At 41.5% G+C, this 15,102-nt stretch overlaps 1 protein-coding gene across 1 annotated transcript in view; it reads right to left on the minus strand.

Annotated features, from left to right (window-relative positions):
* Positions 1-584: 584 nt before the first annotated feature.
* LOC138663180 (oocyte zinc finger protein XlCOF22-like) overlaps positions 585-15,102 on the minus strand; it is an 84,990-nt gene continuing 70,472 nt past the window's right edge. Inside the window, exons 2-7 of the mRNA XM_069749331.1 lie at positions 6,692-6,841; positions 6,383-6,562; positions 6,188-6,299; positions 6,013-6,104; positions 5,724-5,814; positions 585-1,881 (exon numbers count right to left, since the gene is read on the minus strand). Of these exons, the coding sequence (XP_069605432.1) occupies positions 773-1,881; positions 5,724-5,814; positions 6,013-6,104; positions 6,188-6,299; positions 6,383-6,562; positions 6,692-6,769 (1,662 nt within the window). The 5' untranslated portion in view covers positions 6,770-6,841 and the 3' untranslated portion in view covers positions 585-772. The remainder of the gene's footprint in view (positions 1,882-5,723; positions 5,815-6,012; positions 6,105-6,187; positions 6,300-6,382; positions 6,563-6,691; positions 6,842-15,102) is intronic.

Below are 15,102 nucleotides of genomic sequence, written 5' to 3' on the forward strand. Positions count from 1 at the left end.
ATGTAGTGGTTGTTTTCTTTACTTTAACGATGGTAACCAGGGTAAACATTGGGTTACTAAGCGTGGCTCTGCGCTTAGTAACCCGATGTTTACCCTGGTTACCAGTGAAGACATCGCTGAATCGGCGTCACACACGCCGATTCAGCAATGTCAGCGGGAGATCCAGCGACGAAACAAAGTTCTGGACTTTCTTCCCCGACCAGCGACATCACAGCAGGGGCCTGATCGCTGCTGTCTGTCACACTGGACGATATCGCTAGCCAGGACGCTGCAACGTCACGGATCGCTAGCAATATCGTCTAGTGTGACGGTACCTTTACTAAGTAGATAGTTTGAGATCTGGGATCTGCCTATATGTGGGTAGCTTTCTTTTGTCTACTCTCTCTTGAATATAGGTCAATATTAAATAAAGTCTCCTGATGAGTCGCCTTTGGTGAGGATGACGAAACCCATAAAATTAGATGCTTGGACAATTAGTGTGTATACGTCACCTCACCCTATATACTGAAACGTGGGGTATATGTTTTTTCCTTTAGTCACCTTCTGACTAACCTTCGGGGGGTGAATTTTGGGTATAGTTTTACATTTGGAATTAATAAATTTTGTTTTATCCTTTTGTCAGCAAACATGATGAATGACTCGACAACCTCTTTAAGAAGATCCAATTTTGGTTAAAACTATTTCAACATTCTGAACAAAAATGAGGCTTCTCCCCTATGTGACATCTCTGATGTTTATTATCAGTTGATTTCCAAGTAAAATATTTCCCACATTAATAAAATGAAGAAGGCTTCTCCCCTGTGTGAGTTCTCTGGTGTATTACAAGATGAGCTTTCTGGTTAAAACATTTCCCACATTCAGTACAGGAAAAAGGCTTCTCCCCTGTGTGAGTTCTCTGGTGGCAATCTAGAACTGATTTCCGGTTAAAACATTTCCCACATTCTGAACAGGAAAAAGGCTTCTCCCCTGTGTGAGTTCTCTGGTGATTAACAAGATGTGATTTCCGGTTAAAACATTTCCCACATTCTGAACAGGAAAACGGCTTCTCCTCTGTGTGAATTCTTTCATGTATAACAAGACTGCATTTCTGGATAAAACATTTCCCACATTCTGAACATGAAAAAGGTTTCTCCCCTGTGTGAGTTCTCTGATGGCGATCAAGATTTATTTTCCATTTAAAACTTTTCCCACATTCTGAACATGAAAAAGGCTTCTCCCCTGTGTGAGTTCTCTGATGGCTATCACAATTTATTTTCCATTTAAAACATTTCCCACATTCTGAACATGAAAACGGCTTCTCCTCTGTGTGAATTCTTTCATGTATAACAAGACTGCATTTCTGGATAAAACATTTCCCACATTCTGAACATGAAAAAGGCTTCTCCCCTGTGTGGGTTCTCCAGTGGCTATCAAGAATCGATTTCCGGTTAAAACATTTCCCACATTCTGAACAGGAAAAAGGCTTCTCCCTTGTGTGAATTCTCCAATGCCTATCAAAAACCGATTTCTGGTTAAAACATTTCCCACATTCTGAACAGGAAAAAGGCTTTTCTCCTGTGTGAGTTCTTATGTGGTCAACAAAATGTGAGTCCCGTGTAAAATGTTTCCCACATTCTGAACATGAAAATGACTTCTTTGCTTTAGGAGTAGTTTGTTTTTTAATGCCTCTTTTGTGACTTTGATTTTCCTTAGTAGTCGGTAATGAGTCAGAAGATGGCACCTGTTCCACAGCATCAGATGACAGATCTTTGCTGTGAAGGGATGACGGTATATCCGTGGTAATAGCATTCACTTCAGTTGTATCTTGTAGGATCTCAAGATCATCAGATTTAAAAATTGAAGATATCAGCTGTCCCTCTAATCTCCTGGTACAGTCATCTGCTAAGATAAAAAAAACAATTATTTTTTTAATAAAATATCCTTGAGTTTTAAATTTGTAAACATTTCTACTTAGCTTGCCATTTTTATGGACAGTTTATGTAAAAAAAATTTAATTAATTTCCCAAGACAATGACAGTTCACAGTCTAATAGAAAACCTTATAGGATGAACCAGTAGTGCGTGTTGTTCAACTGTTTGTTCATTCTGCCTCCCAAATATTGAATAAAGAGAAACCAATCAATGTTAATTAGGAGAAAATAATACCAATTCTCATCTCACAAAAATGTCCTCACTCAGGTCCATCATCTGTCAATGGAAAAACAGAGGCTCCCACACTATTAGTGGCTCAAAAGCTGCTGAACACCAACAAGGTTTCTATAAACCAATCCAGCAAAATCCACTCTCAATTCTGAGTCTTGCAGGGTGCTCAAAGAACATTTAGGATACTTGTATTTAGCAATATTATAGTGAGAAGAACCTACTAAATTTATGGTGTGTCTCCTGGAGCACAATCTGGGCACTAAGTGTTGGGTAATAAAATGGAAAATGTGTAATTTTCACTCACCAACATCCACTGTGTGTTAATTTCCGGAAAGTGTCCGTGGAGTCAAAATATTCACTCCTCATGTAGACTATAACTCTCAGTGAATTAATTTATAAAATGGAATCACTTTATTGGGATTTTGACTATTCTGGTTTTCTCTCAGTTATATTATGGCTTCTGCATATGGGGTGTCCAATCTCATCTGGGATCTGTTCCTGCTGTCCAGCTGGAGTAATCTGCTCCCTACTTCAGCCAATTGCAATCTACCACACCCTACTAATCCTCAAAGCACATTGCCAGAATCTACAGCTTTGTTCTCATCTGGTTCAATCCTCTGTGCTCAGCTCACATGTGGCTTGTGTATTTGTTTCATGTTGCAACCGTGGCCCATTTACTGACTACTCTTGTGTCTTCTCATTCTGTATTCTGTCCTTCTGGTTCTGATCCAGCTACCTGACTATTCTTCTTGCCATCAAACACCACAGAATAGCAGATAACGCCATGGTCCAAGCCTAGGGGTCCCAGTGTAAGTCCAGATCCATGTAAGGGTGCTAAAGAGCGATGAGCAAGGCAATCCTTGGGATATGGAAAGCAGAGAAGATAGTACCAAGCATGTTCATGGTGGATACCTGGATATCTTTTGAGCTGCAAGGTGACCCAATACATTGTGTCTGCAAACTATTCCAGCTAGATCTGCATTCAAATAGCTAAAGCTGGTTTCATATTTGCATTGGGAGAGATGCGGAGGGCTGCGTAGTTCCTCTGTTAAGCCCAACCCACTGCCGCACCTCTTCCATTCAGCTCCGCCTACGTCAGCATACGTCCTGTGCACCTATCTTTAACATTGGGAACGCAGGCCATGCGAATGAATGCAGATGCCTCCGCATGCGTCGTTATGATGCTGCGCCGAACTGCATCGAACGCAACATGTTGCATTTTGTTGTGGTCGGCACAACATCAAAATGACGCATGCGGAGGCATCCGCTTACATTCGCATGGCCTGCGTACCCAATGTTAAAGATAGGTACGCAGGACGCATGCCAAAGTAGGCAGAGCTGAATAGAAGAAGTGCGGTAGTGGACGGGTCTTAACAGAGGAACTACGCAGCCCTCCGCTGCTCTGCCCAATGCAAATGTGAAACCAGCCTAAATGGCGCTCCTTCCCTTCTTTATACTGCTGTTTGCCCAGACAGTAGCCTACAATCGTATGTAGGGTGTTGTACGAAGTTGGAAAATAATTTGTAAGATCCATTTGTTTTCTATTATCCTTTGTGAATAATTCCAAAGTTATCACCACATAAAGTGTCACACGTCAGATTTTAAAAATGGGGCCTGATTACAAACACAAAACTGGCTGCGGCAAGAGGTTAAATCAGAGCATTTTAGACACTACTGTAGTCGAATACTGTGACTATAGACAATTACACATCTACTGAAGTGATCAAACTCAACAGTCTTCATCAGTAATAAATGAGTAACTAGTGGTGATAGTGGTGAAAAGTCTCTGGTGTAATTAGAGTATGGGTCTCGGTGACTTCACAATCTAAACTATCGTAAGGTCCAATATTTTCTGTCAGATGAGTTTCAAGAAGAAATATTACACATTTAAAGAGAACTGTGGATAATAGTGCAGAGCTGAGATGTCTTAAAGGGAACCTGTCAGCAGGATTGTACACAGTAACCTACAGAATGTGACAGATTGGCGCCGTTATACTGATTACTGATTGGTTGATGAAATCTGTCTTGTGGTTATTGTTTAATCTGTATTTATAGTTTTCAGTTATTGAGATTCTCATGCTTCGGGGTGGAACTGTGGGCGGCCTGTGGGCAGGGCTTTATGTGGTGCTCTTATTACATATGGATCTGTATTAGCTTATGACAGGTTCACTTTAAATTTCGATCTTAGACATTTTGAAGAGGAGATTAAGAGCTATCTTTAAGACTATCAGGGAGTTACAGACTCACATAAGTGATGCAGGACAATCCCACCACAATCAAACTAGCATACAGAATGAACAGGTAAAAAAAGACATGTTTTTATTCTATGTTACATCCCCAACAACAATGTATGTACGAGGGGAGAACTCCAACAGTAAACCAGAGATGCACTCATTTACTGTATGGCGGACCATTGGAGCTACTATGAGTCCTGACCAGAAGATTAGAGAAAATAATATTGCTCCACATTTCAGGAGAAATTGTGCAGTAATTTGAATTACTTATGATCGAAAACAATGTAATTTATGATGTGGAGTGATTCCAAGAAACCAGGGCTCGAGCCAACACATCTCCTGCAGGCGTGAATAAATGCATATTACATCCATCAGCCGCGCACAGCTCAGCTTAGAGATATATCATGGCACAGATGTAATGGTTTTCCTGTAGTTGATCACAATCCTCCTTGAAATTAGTTTTAATACAAATTGAAAAGTCAGGATAAAAAGAAACTTTGCTGTGATTGTACAGAAATTCACACTTGGCCCTCACTGCACATTTAATGTTGTCAATCATAAAAGCAAAGTTTGGCCAGAAAGACTGAACCTGGTCTTATAGGGACCATATGAGTACATTCAGCAGCACAGAAGGGGGAGAAGGTAGACTCATCCAATAAGATATCAGGATTCTAGGAAGCCAACTGCTTAATTACCCTCCGCTTTCTCTTACAGGCCCATAATACTTTTCTTCAAGTGATTTTGTAACTTATCAGCACATTCTACGTACGCTGTCATTTGGCTTTGTAGTTTAAAGGTCTGGGCAGGTAATGGTCAGCATCTTCTAATCGCAGGGGGTAAGTGGATCCTCCAGGTGGTAAGTTCTATATATAAAAGGGATTTCAATGCCCAAAGTCATTTGAACAGTTTTGGATGGAGGAGAATGTTGTGGTCTAGAGGCAAAATGGTGATCTTGGTAATATGGCCGGACTACACCACCGATAAAGCAGCCACAGCTAGTGATGAGCGAATATACGCGTAACTCGTGATTTCCCTAGCATGCTCGGGTGACCTCTGAGTATTTTTTAGCGCTCGAAGATTTAGTTTTCATTGCCGCAGCTGAATGATTTACATCTGTTAGCCAGCATAAGTACATGTGAGGGTTGCCACATGTAATCAAGCTGGCTAAGAGATGTAAATCATTCAGCCGAGGGGAGGAAAACCAAATCTCCGAGCACTAAAAAATACTCGGAGGTCACCCGAGCATGCTTGGGAAATCACGAGTAACGAGTATATTCGCTCATCACTAGCCACAGCCGATGACTGAGAAGAATCTGTGACTTCTCTGCATTTAGTGGTTACTACTCACCTGGGTAGTCATATGTGGGAATATCCTCTTTACACCGCTCATCACCTCTCACATATGTCTCTGTAGTATTAATATGGGTCAGATCTTCACCCTGAAACAAATATTGTAAAAGTCACAGACAGATGGAGAAGTCACAGCTATGATCAGCTCTAATCCTGCCATCTCCACCGTTCTCATTACACAAGTATAAAACATATAATACTGGTGGATAAAACAAGACTGAGCACAAGACCTTCACAGCCGTCTACACATCATAGGGGAGATCTCATGACACCTTCTCTCCATCTACCTGATAATCATGAGCATTGGGATCTCCTTGTTTATAGTCCTGTGGAAGAGTACGGGGACATCTCTCTGGTGCTGTCCTCTTACTGGATAGATCTGGAGGAAACACATACAGAGACTGAATTCACTCTTTACATACAGATAATTATAGGCCGTGTGTATTTAGTCCTGTTTATTACCTGGTGATGTGAGGGGCTGGGGAACCTCCATCATGACATCTTTGTGACCTTGTAAATATTCCCACTCCTCCATGGAAAAATAGACGGCGACATCCTGACACCTTATAGGAACCTGACATATACAATGATACCATCATCCCCCCGATCCCTTCATATTGTTATTGTATAATGTCCCAGCATTCCCAGCAGTGTCACCTCTCCAGTCAGCAGCTCAATCATCTTGTAGGTGAGTTCTAGGATCTTCTGGTCATTGATGTTCTCATGTATCAGGGGGTGAGGTGGAGGCCGTGTGATTGGGCTCAGGGGTCTTCTGCATCCTTCAGACACAGGGTCCTGACAGCGCTCACTAGAGGTCTTCTTCACTACTGTGTAATCCTGGTTATGGAGAAACACATTAATAAATCTCACTACAAACATTTCCAGAGTCCTCACCTCTCCAGTTATGTCCATTTGTTATTTCCATAGATAATAATGATGTAATGTGACATCATCATAATCTCTCACCTCTCCAGTAAGACGGAAGAGGATCTCTAGGGTGAGGTGTAATATCCTCTCCGCCATCTTGTCTCTGTCCATATCCATCCTTGATGGGTAAATCAGGAAAATTCTCTTATATAGAAGATCTTCACTGAGAGGATCTGATATTGTAGAGACCTGAATGAGAAGATGAACCGAAGGAACATCATAAAAATCCTGTGTAATAATACAATTACTGGAGATAATAAGGGAAACATATGAGATTTATTATTTTACAGTATTTAGTTTTCTTCTTTATATCTACTAATAAAACCTGTATATTTTAGGCCACAGACAACAAGCAGTTTCTCCCTCGGAGTCGGCAGCTGAATACGTTCCTCATAGACTCATCTTACATAACGCTAATTCTCGTCTCATTTACCGACACAGGAATCGACATTAGCAATACTGCAGGAGATATTCATTCCACGGGACATGAGAAATAACTACTTCATGATGAGGCTTTTATAAAAGCTTTTTTATTTCCACAAACACAACGGACAGATATTATGTGATCTCAAAGTCTCCATGTACAGTGTTTTATGGGGTTTATTTCTGGTCTTACGATTTCCTATATTACAAGAAAAACACCAGAAAAAAAAGATATTAAAGGGAAGATACCGCGTTTGTAGATCATTAACAAATCAATGTAATGTAGCATAACATGCTGTTATAACCAAGTTTTTATTGCATTTGAAACATATTTTGTGTGTTATAGTTTAACCCCTTAATCCCATATGACGTACTATCCCGTCCAGGTGACCTGGGACTTAATTCCCATGGACGGGATAGTACGTCATATGCGATCGGCCGCGCTCACGGGGGGAGCGCGGCCGATCGCGGCCGGGTGTCAGCTGCCTATCGCAGCTGACATCCGGCACTATGTGCCAGGAGCGGTCACGGACCGCTCCCGGCACATTAACCCCCGGCACACCGCGATCAAACATGATCGCGGTGTGCCGGCGGTGCAGGGAAGCATCGCGCAGGGAGGGGGCTCCCTGCGGGCTTCCCTGAGACGATCGGTACACGGTGATGTGCTCACCGTGTACCGAGCGTCTTCTCCCTGCAGTCCCCGGATCCAAAATGGCCGCCGGGCTGCATCCGGGTCCTGCAGGGAGCACTTCCGGGTCAGGATCAGGCTGCAGCTCTAATCCTGCCCGGCTGTATGTCAGATCACCGATCTGATAGAGTGCTGTGCACACTGTCAGATCGGTGATCTGTGATGTCCCCCCCTGGGACAAAGTGAAAAAGTAAAAAAAAAAATTTCCACACTTGTAAAAAAAAAAATAAAAAAAAAATTCCTAAATAAAGCAGAAAAAAAAAAATATTATTCCCATAAATACATTTCTTTACATAAAAAAAAAACAAAAAAACAATAAAAGTACACATATTTAGTATCGCCGCGTCCGTAACGACCCGACCTATAAAACTGGCCCACTAGTTAACCCCTTCAGTGAACACCGTAAGAAAAAAAAAAAAAAAACGAGCCAAAAAACAACGCTTTATTATCATAACGCTGAACAAAGAGTGGAATAACACGCGATCAAAAAGACGGATATAAATAACCATGTTACCTCTGAAAACGTCATCTTGTCCCGCAAAAAACGAGCCGCCATATAGCATCATAACCAAAAAAATAAAAAAGTTATAGTCCTCTGAATAAAGCGATGCCAAAATAATTATTTTTTCTATAAAATAGCTTTTATCGTATAAAAGCGCCAAAACATAAAAAAAATGATATAAATGAGGTGTCGCTGTAATCGTACTGACCCGAAGAATAAAACTGCTTCATCAATTTTACCAAACGCGGAACGGTATAAACGCCTCCCCCAAAAGAAATTCATGAATAGCTGGTTTTTGGTCATTCTGCCTCACAAAAAAATCGGAATAAAAAGCGATCAAAAACTGTCACGTGTCCGAAAATGTAACCGATAAAAACGTCAACTCGTCCCGCAAAAAACAAGACCTCACATGACTCTGTGGACCAAAATATGGAAAAATTATAGGTCTCAAAATGTGGAGACGCAAAAACTTTTTTGCTATAAAAAGCGTCTTTTAGTGTGTGACGGCTGCCAATCATAAAAATCCGCTAAAAAACTCGCTATAAAAGTAAATCAAACCCCCCTTCATCACCTCCTTAGTTAGGCTAGGTTCACATTGCGTTAATGGGTTAACGCTAACGGACAGCGTTGCACGGCGAAAATGTCACAATTAACGCCGTGCAACGGGTCCGTTAGCACAACCATTGACAGCAATGTGATTTTCAGGTGTAGCGCATCGCTAGAGCGTGCCATTTTCGGCTCGCGCTAGCAAGGTGCCATTCTTTTGTGGCGCGCCTCAGACGCTGCTTGCAGCATCCGCGGTGCGCCCGAGGTCCGATCCCCGATCTTCCAGAGCGGGGACGTTAACGCGACCACTAAACACGACACCTAAAAAGACATTGTGTTAGCGCAATCCGCTAGTGCTAAACGGATTTCCCTAACGCAATGTGAACCTAGCCTTAAGGAAAAATAATAAAATTAAAAAAAATGTATTTATTTCCATTTTCCGGTTAGGGTTAGGGTTAGGGTTAGGGCTAGGGTTGGGGCTAGGGTTAGGGTTTGGATTACATTTACGGTTGGGATTAGGGTTGGGATTAGAATTAGGGGTGTGTCTGGGTTAGGTGTGTGGTTAGGGTTACAGTTGGGATTAGGGTTAGTGGTGCGTTTGGATTAGGGTTTCATTTATAATTGGGGGGTTTCCACTGTTTAGACACATCAGGGGCTCTCCAAACGCGACATGGCGTCCGATCTCAATTCCAGCCAATTCTGCATTGAAAAAGTAAAACAGTGCTCCTTCACTTCCGAGCTCTCCCGTGCGCCCAAACAGGGGTTTACCCCAACATATGGGGTATCAGCGTACTCGAGACAAATTGGACAACAACTTTTTGGGTCCAAGTTCTCTTGTTATCCTTGGGAAAATAAAAATTTGGGGGGCTAAAAATCATTTTTGTGGGAAAAAAAAGGATTTTTATTTTCACGGCTCTGCGTTGTAAACTGTAGTGAAACACTTGGGGGTTCAAAGTTTTCACAACACATCTAGATAAGTTCCATGGGAGGTCTAGTTTCCAATATGGGGTCACTTGTGGGTGGTTTCTACTGTTTGGGTACATCAGGGGCTCTGCAAATGCAACGTGACGCCTGCAGACCAATCCATCTAAGTCTGCATTCCAAATGGCGCTCCTTCCCTTCCGAGCTCTGCCATGAGCCCAAACAGTGGTTCCCCCCCACATATGGGGTATCAGCGTACTCAGGACAAATTGAACAACAACTTTTGGGGTCCAATTTATTCTGTTACCCTTGTAAAAATACAAAGCTGGGGGCTAAAAAATCATTTTTGTGAAAAAAAAAAGAATTTTTATTTTCACGGGTCTGCGTTATAAACTGTAGTGAAACACTTAGGGGTTCAAAGTTCTCACAACACATCTAGATAAGTTCCATGGGAGGTCTAGTTTCTAATATGGGGTCACTTGTGGGGGGTTTGTACTGTTTGGGTACATCAGGGGCTCTGCAAATGCAACGTGACTCCTGCAGACCAATCCATCTAAGTCTGCATTCCAAATGGCGCTCCTTCCCTTCCGAGCTCTGCCATGCGCCCAAACAGTGGTTCCCCCCCACATATGGGGTATCAGCGTACTCAGGACAAATTGGACAACATCTTTTGGGGTCCAATTTATTATGTTACCCTTGTGAAAATACAAAACTGGGGGCTAAAAAATTTTTGCGAAAAAAAAATAAATTTATTTTAACGGCTCTGCGTTATAAACTGTAGTGAAACACTTGGGGGTTCAAAGCTCTCAAAACACATCTAGATAAGTTCCTTAGAGGGTCTAGTTTCCAAAATGGTGTCACTTGTGGGGGTTTTTAATGTTTAGGCACATCAGGGGCTCTCCAAACCAACATGGCGTCCCATCTTAATTCCAGTCAATTTTGCATTGAAAAGTCAAATGGCGCTCCTTCCCTTCCGAGCTCTGCTATGCACCCAAAAAGTGGTTTACCCCCACATATGGGGTATCGTCGCACTCAGGACAAATTGCACAACAACTTTTGTGGTCTAATTTCTTCTCTTACCCTTGGGAAAATAAAAAATTGGGGGCGAAAAGATCATCTTTGTGAAAAAATAAGATTTTTTATTTTTACGGCTCTGCATTATAAACTTCTGTGAAGCACTTGTTGGGTCAAAGTGCTCACCACACATCTAGATAAGTTCCTTAAGGGGTCTACTTTTCAAAATGGTGTCACTTGTGAGGGGTTCCAATGTTTAGGCACATCAGGGGCTCTCCAAACGCAACATGGCGTCCCATCTCAATTCCAGTCAATTTTGCATTGAAAAGTCAAATGGCGCTCCTTTCCTTCCGAGCTCTGCCATGCGCCCAAACAGTGGTTTACCCCCACATATGGGGTATCGTCGCACTCAGGACAAATTGCACAACAACTTTTGTGGTCTAATTTCTTCTCTTACCCTTGGGAAAATAAAAAATTGGTGGCGAAAAGATTATTTTTGTGAAAAAATATGATTTTTTATTTTTACGGCTCTGCATTATAAACTTCTGTGAAGCACTTGTTGGGTCAAAGTGCTCACCACACCTCTAGATAAGTTCCTTAAGGGGTCTACTTTCCAAAATGGTGTCACTTGTGGGGATTTCAATGTTTAGGCACATCAGGGGCTCTCCAAACGCAACATGGCATCCCATCTCAATTCCAGTCAATTTTGCATTGAAAAGTAAAATGGCGCTCCTTCCCTTCCGAGCTCTGCCATACGCCCAAACAATGGTTTACACCCATATACGGGGTATCAGCGTACTCAGGACAAATTGGCCAACAATTTTTGAGGTTCAATTTCTTCTCTTACTCTTGGGAAAATAAAAAATTGGGGGCGAAAAGATCATTTTTGTGAAAAAATATGATTTTTTATTTTTACGGCTCTGCATTATAAACTTCTGTGAAGCAATTGGTGGGTCAAAGTGGTCACCACACATCTAGATAAGTTCCTTAGGGTGTCTACTTTCCAAAATGGTGTCACTTGTGGGGGGTTTCAATGTTTAGGCACATCAGTGGCTCTCCAAACGCAACATGGTGTCCCATCTCAATTCCTGTCAATTTTGCATTTAAAAGTCAAATGGCGCTCCTTCCCTTCCGAGCTCTGCCATGCGCCCAAACAGTGGTTTACCCCCACATATGGGGTATCAGCGTACTCAGTACAGATTGTACAACAATGTTTGGCATCCATTTTATCCTGTTACCCTTGGTAAAATAAAACAAATTGGAGCTGAAATAAATTTTGTGTGAAAAAAAGTTAAATATTCATTTTTATTTAAACATTCCAAAAATTCCTGTGAAACCCCTGAAGGGTTAATAAACTTCTTGAATGTGGTTTTGAGCACCTTGAGGGGTGCAGTTTTTAGAATGGTGTCACACTTGGGTATTTTCTATCATATAGACCCCTCAAAATGACATCAAATGAGATGTGGTCCCTAAAAAAAAATGGTGTTGTAAAAATGAGAAATTGCTGGTCAACTTTGAACCCTTATAACTCCCTAACAAAAAAAAATTTTGGTTCCAAAATTGTGCTGATGTAAAGGAGACATGTGGGAAATGTTACTTATTAAGTATTTTGCGTGACATATCTCTGTGATTTAAGGGCATAAAAATTTAAAGTTGGAAAATTGCGAAATTTTCAAAATTTTCGCCAAATTTCCGTTTTTTTCACAAATAAACGCAAGTTATATCGAATAAATGTTACTACTAAAATGAAGTACAATATGTCACGAGAAAACAATGTCAGAATCGCCAAGATCCGTTGAAGCGTTCCAGAGTTATAACCTCATAAAGGGACAGTGGTCAGAATTGTAAAAATTGGCCCGGTCATTAACGTGCAAACCACCCTCGGGGCTTAAGGGGTTAAAGAACACACTTGAGGATGACATCTTGCTTTCACAGTAGCAGCACGACACTTTCAGTGTATAAGTCACCCCATGGTCATAGGAGAGAACAGACTGACGCGGACCCTATCTATTGTAATAAAATTGTCACTGCTGTGAACTGGGCACGCCTCTGTGGGCTTCACAATTCACAGTAGTGGGAGTGTTCTGCTGTAGGGATGAGCGAGTATACTCGTTGCTCGGGTTTTCCCGAACACTGCTCGGGTGATCTCAGAGTATTTATTAGTGTTCGGAGATTTAGTTTTCATCACCTCAGCTGCATGATTTACGGCTGCTAGCCAGGCTGAATACATGTGAGGAAAGCCTGTTTGTTAGGGAATTCCCACATGTATTCAGCCTTGCATTAATACAATTTAATTACTATTTTAAGCTTAATTTCACACAAAAAAAACAAAGTACAAGAAAACTGGTGGCACTTTCCCTTTAAAATGTTTCTAAAGAAAATTGGTTCCAACAGTTCTTGTAAAAAGAAAAAAACATGGAAAAAGCAGAAGACACATTTTACTTTTCACACAATAAACAATTGTTTTAAAAAAAATTAACTCTTTTGGGCCCCAGAACATAGATGTACACAGCAGGGACGGCACAGGTGCGGCTGCAACAAAGACCCTGGCAGTTTAACCACTTGCAGCTGCCAAAAGCAAGAATAGCATTTAAAAACGTGTGACAGAGTTTGCCTGAATGCCCTCCTCCCCCAAGTACTCGATAGTATGAGGCGGCCTAGTTACTACGATACTTACATGCCTAATAATGGTGTCTGGGCCTGCAATGTACGAAGCTCCACTAGGCTAGGCCAGAGGCAGTGTCCAATAAGTTACCTTTTAGCACCCTCATACACATTAGACTAAAGTTACCTGAAAGCACTGATTTCGAGGGGTTTGGTTGACTGTATATTTACTCTGAGAAAGAAAGATTACACGAAGAGTGTTTGTTAAATATTAATTATTTATTGAATTATTCTTATTCTCAATTCTGTACTGAGCACATTGCTTCTTGACATTACAAAAAGCTATTTCTGTATATATAGCTCAGAGTATAAGTTAACACCATATAGATGGAACACGTGGTCTGTGGGACATATAAATAACGTCTCTGAGGAGGGTGTGGGTTTGTCACGTGGGGGCTGTCAGCTCCTGCCATCACCATCATTCTCCATGGACATCAGACAAGTCACACAAGGAAGGATCTGCTGGTAGCCATGATTCTACTCTATGAAAGGAAGATGACTTCTACTCCATCTGAGAAACGATGAGTAACAAGCGCTGATAGGAACAAATGGACAATCTGTTTGTAACTATTTCATCTACTTTTATGTTTTGCTGCAATGTGGTTGTTCTGTGGACAATTCAATAAACCACTACATATTTTATGAAAATATCATGACATTTTTTCTGTAAGAGTAACGCACCTGGTGAATAGTCTTGATTAAATAAATGTGCAAAATAAGCATATTTAACAGTGTTCAAAGAAAAATAATGTACTCATTGGTAAAATAGCCAGGATCCAGTCACAAATCAAGGATTAGAATATTAACTTGAGAGGCTGGTCTAGAAATCAGACCTCCAGGTTGACTCTATAAATTAGGCCTTTACTCATAGAAAGCTGTTCACAGTGAGGGACAGCCAAGCTGGTGTGCTCCGTTCCATATACCCCCCCCCCCCCACCTCAGGGGCAGAATACCAGACTAGAAAGTTCGATATTTCTGTAAGTTTTCTCCCTTTTAATTTATAACTGTTTACATATTTGTATGTCACTTTTTATTTCCATATTTTGATATCTTTCATTGTAAGCACTGTTCCTTTTCTATTAAAGCTTAAATCCTTAATAAGTATTGTATGCTCTAAAGAATCCATAACCTTAGAGTGTGTGACCCTGCTGATTGGAGACAGTAGCAGTAAGATTTCCAGGACTCATTGCCCGTATGTTCAGTGAGTGGTGGCAGCGTGAATGAGCGGGGTGTGTGAACTGTGTCCGGGTGTGAATTATGCTCCCATTGCAGCATAGGACAGAGGTTGAATGCTGGACTGAGGGAGAGGAGATAGATTAACAATTGCAGGCACAACCCCAAGTTATGTGCTGAGAAACGGGTACATGACACAGATGCTAATCCGTCAGATCTTCCTGTAGGTAATCCCCGCTAAAGGAGTCTGGAGCCGAATCTCTCATACAGACCGCAGGAAAGCTGGAATATTTCTGTGTATGGGGGAGTCAGGAGAGAAAGCCATCTGCCAAATGACCATTCAGCCAACACTTATCTCTTATAACAGGGTCTGTACCACAGGACTGGCGTATAGCAGATGTGGTGCCAATATTCAAAAAGGGGACAAAAACTGAACTCAGTAATTATAGGTCAGCAAGCTTAACCTCTACTGTGGGTAAAACCTGGAGGGCATTCTAAGGGATGCTATACTGGAGTATC

Source organism: Ranitomeya imitator, chromosome 2, assembly GCF_032444005.1.
Source record: "Ranitomeya imitator isolate aRanImi1 chromosome 2, aRanImi1.pri, whole genome shotgun sequence".
Classification (NCBI taxonomy): Eukaryota; Metazoa; Chordata; class Amphibia; order Anura; family Dendrobatidae; genus Ranitomeya; species Ranitomeya imitator.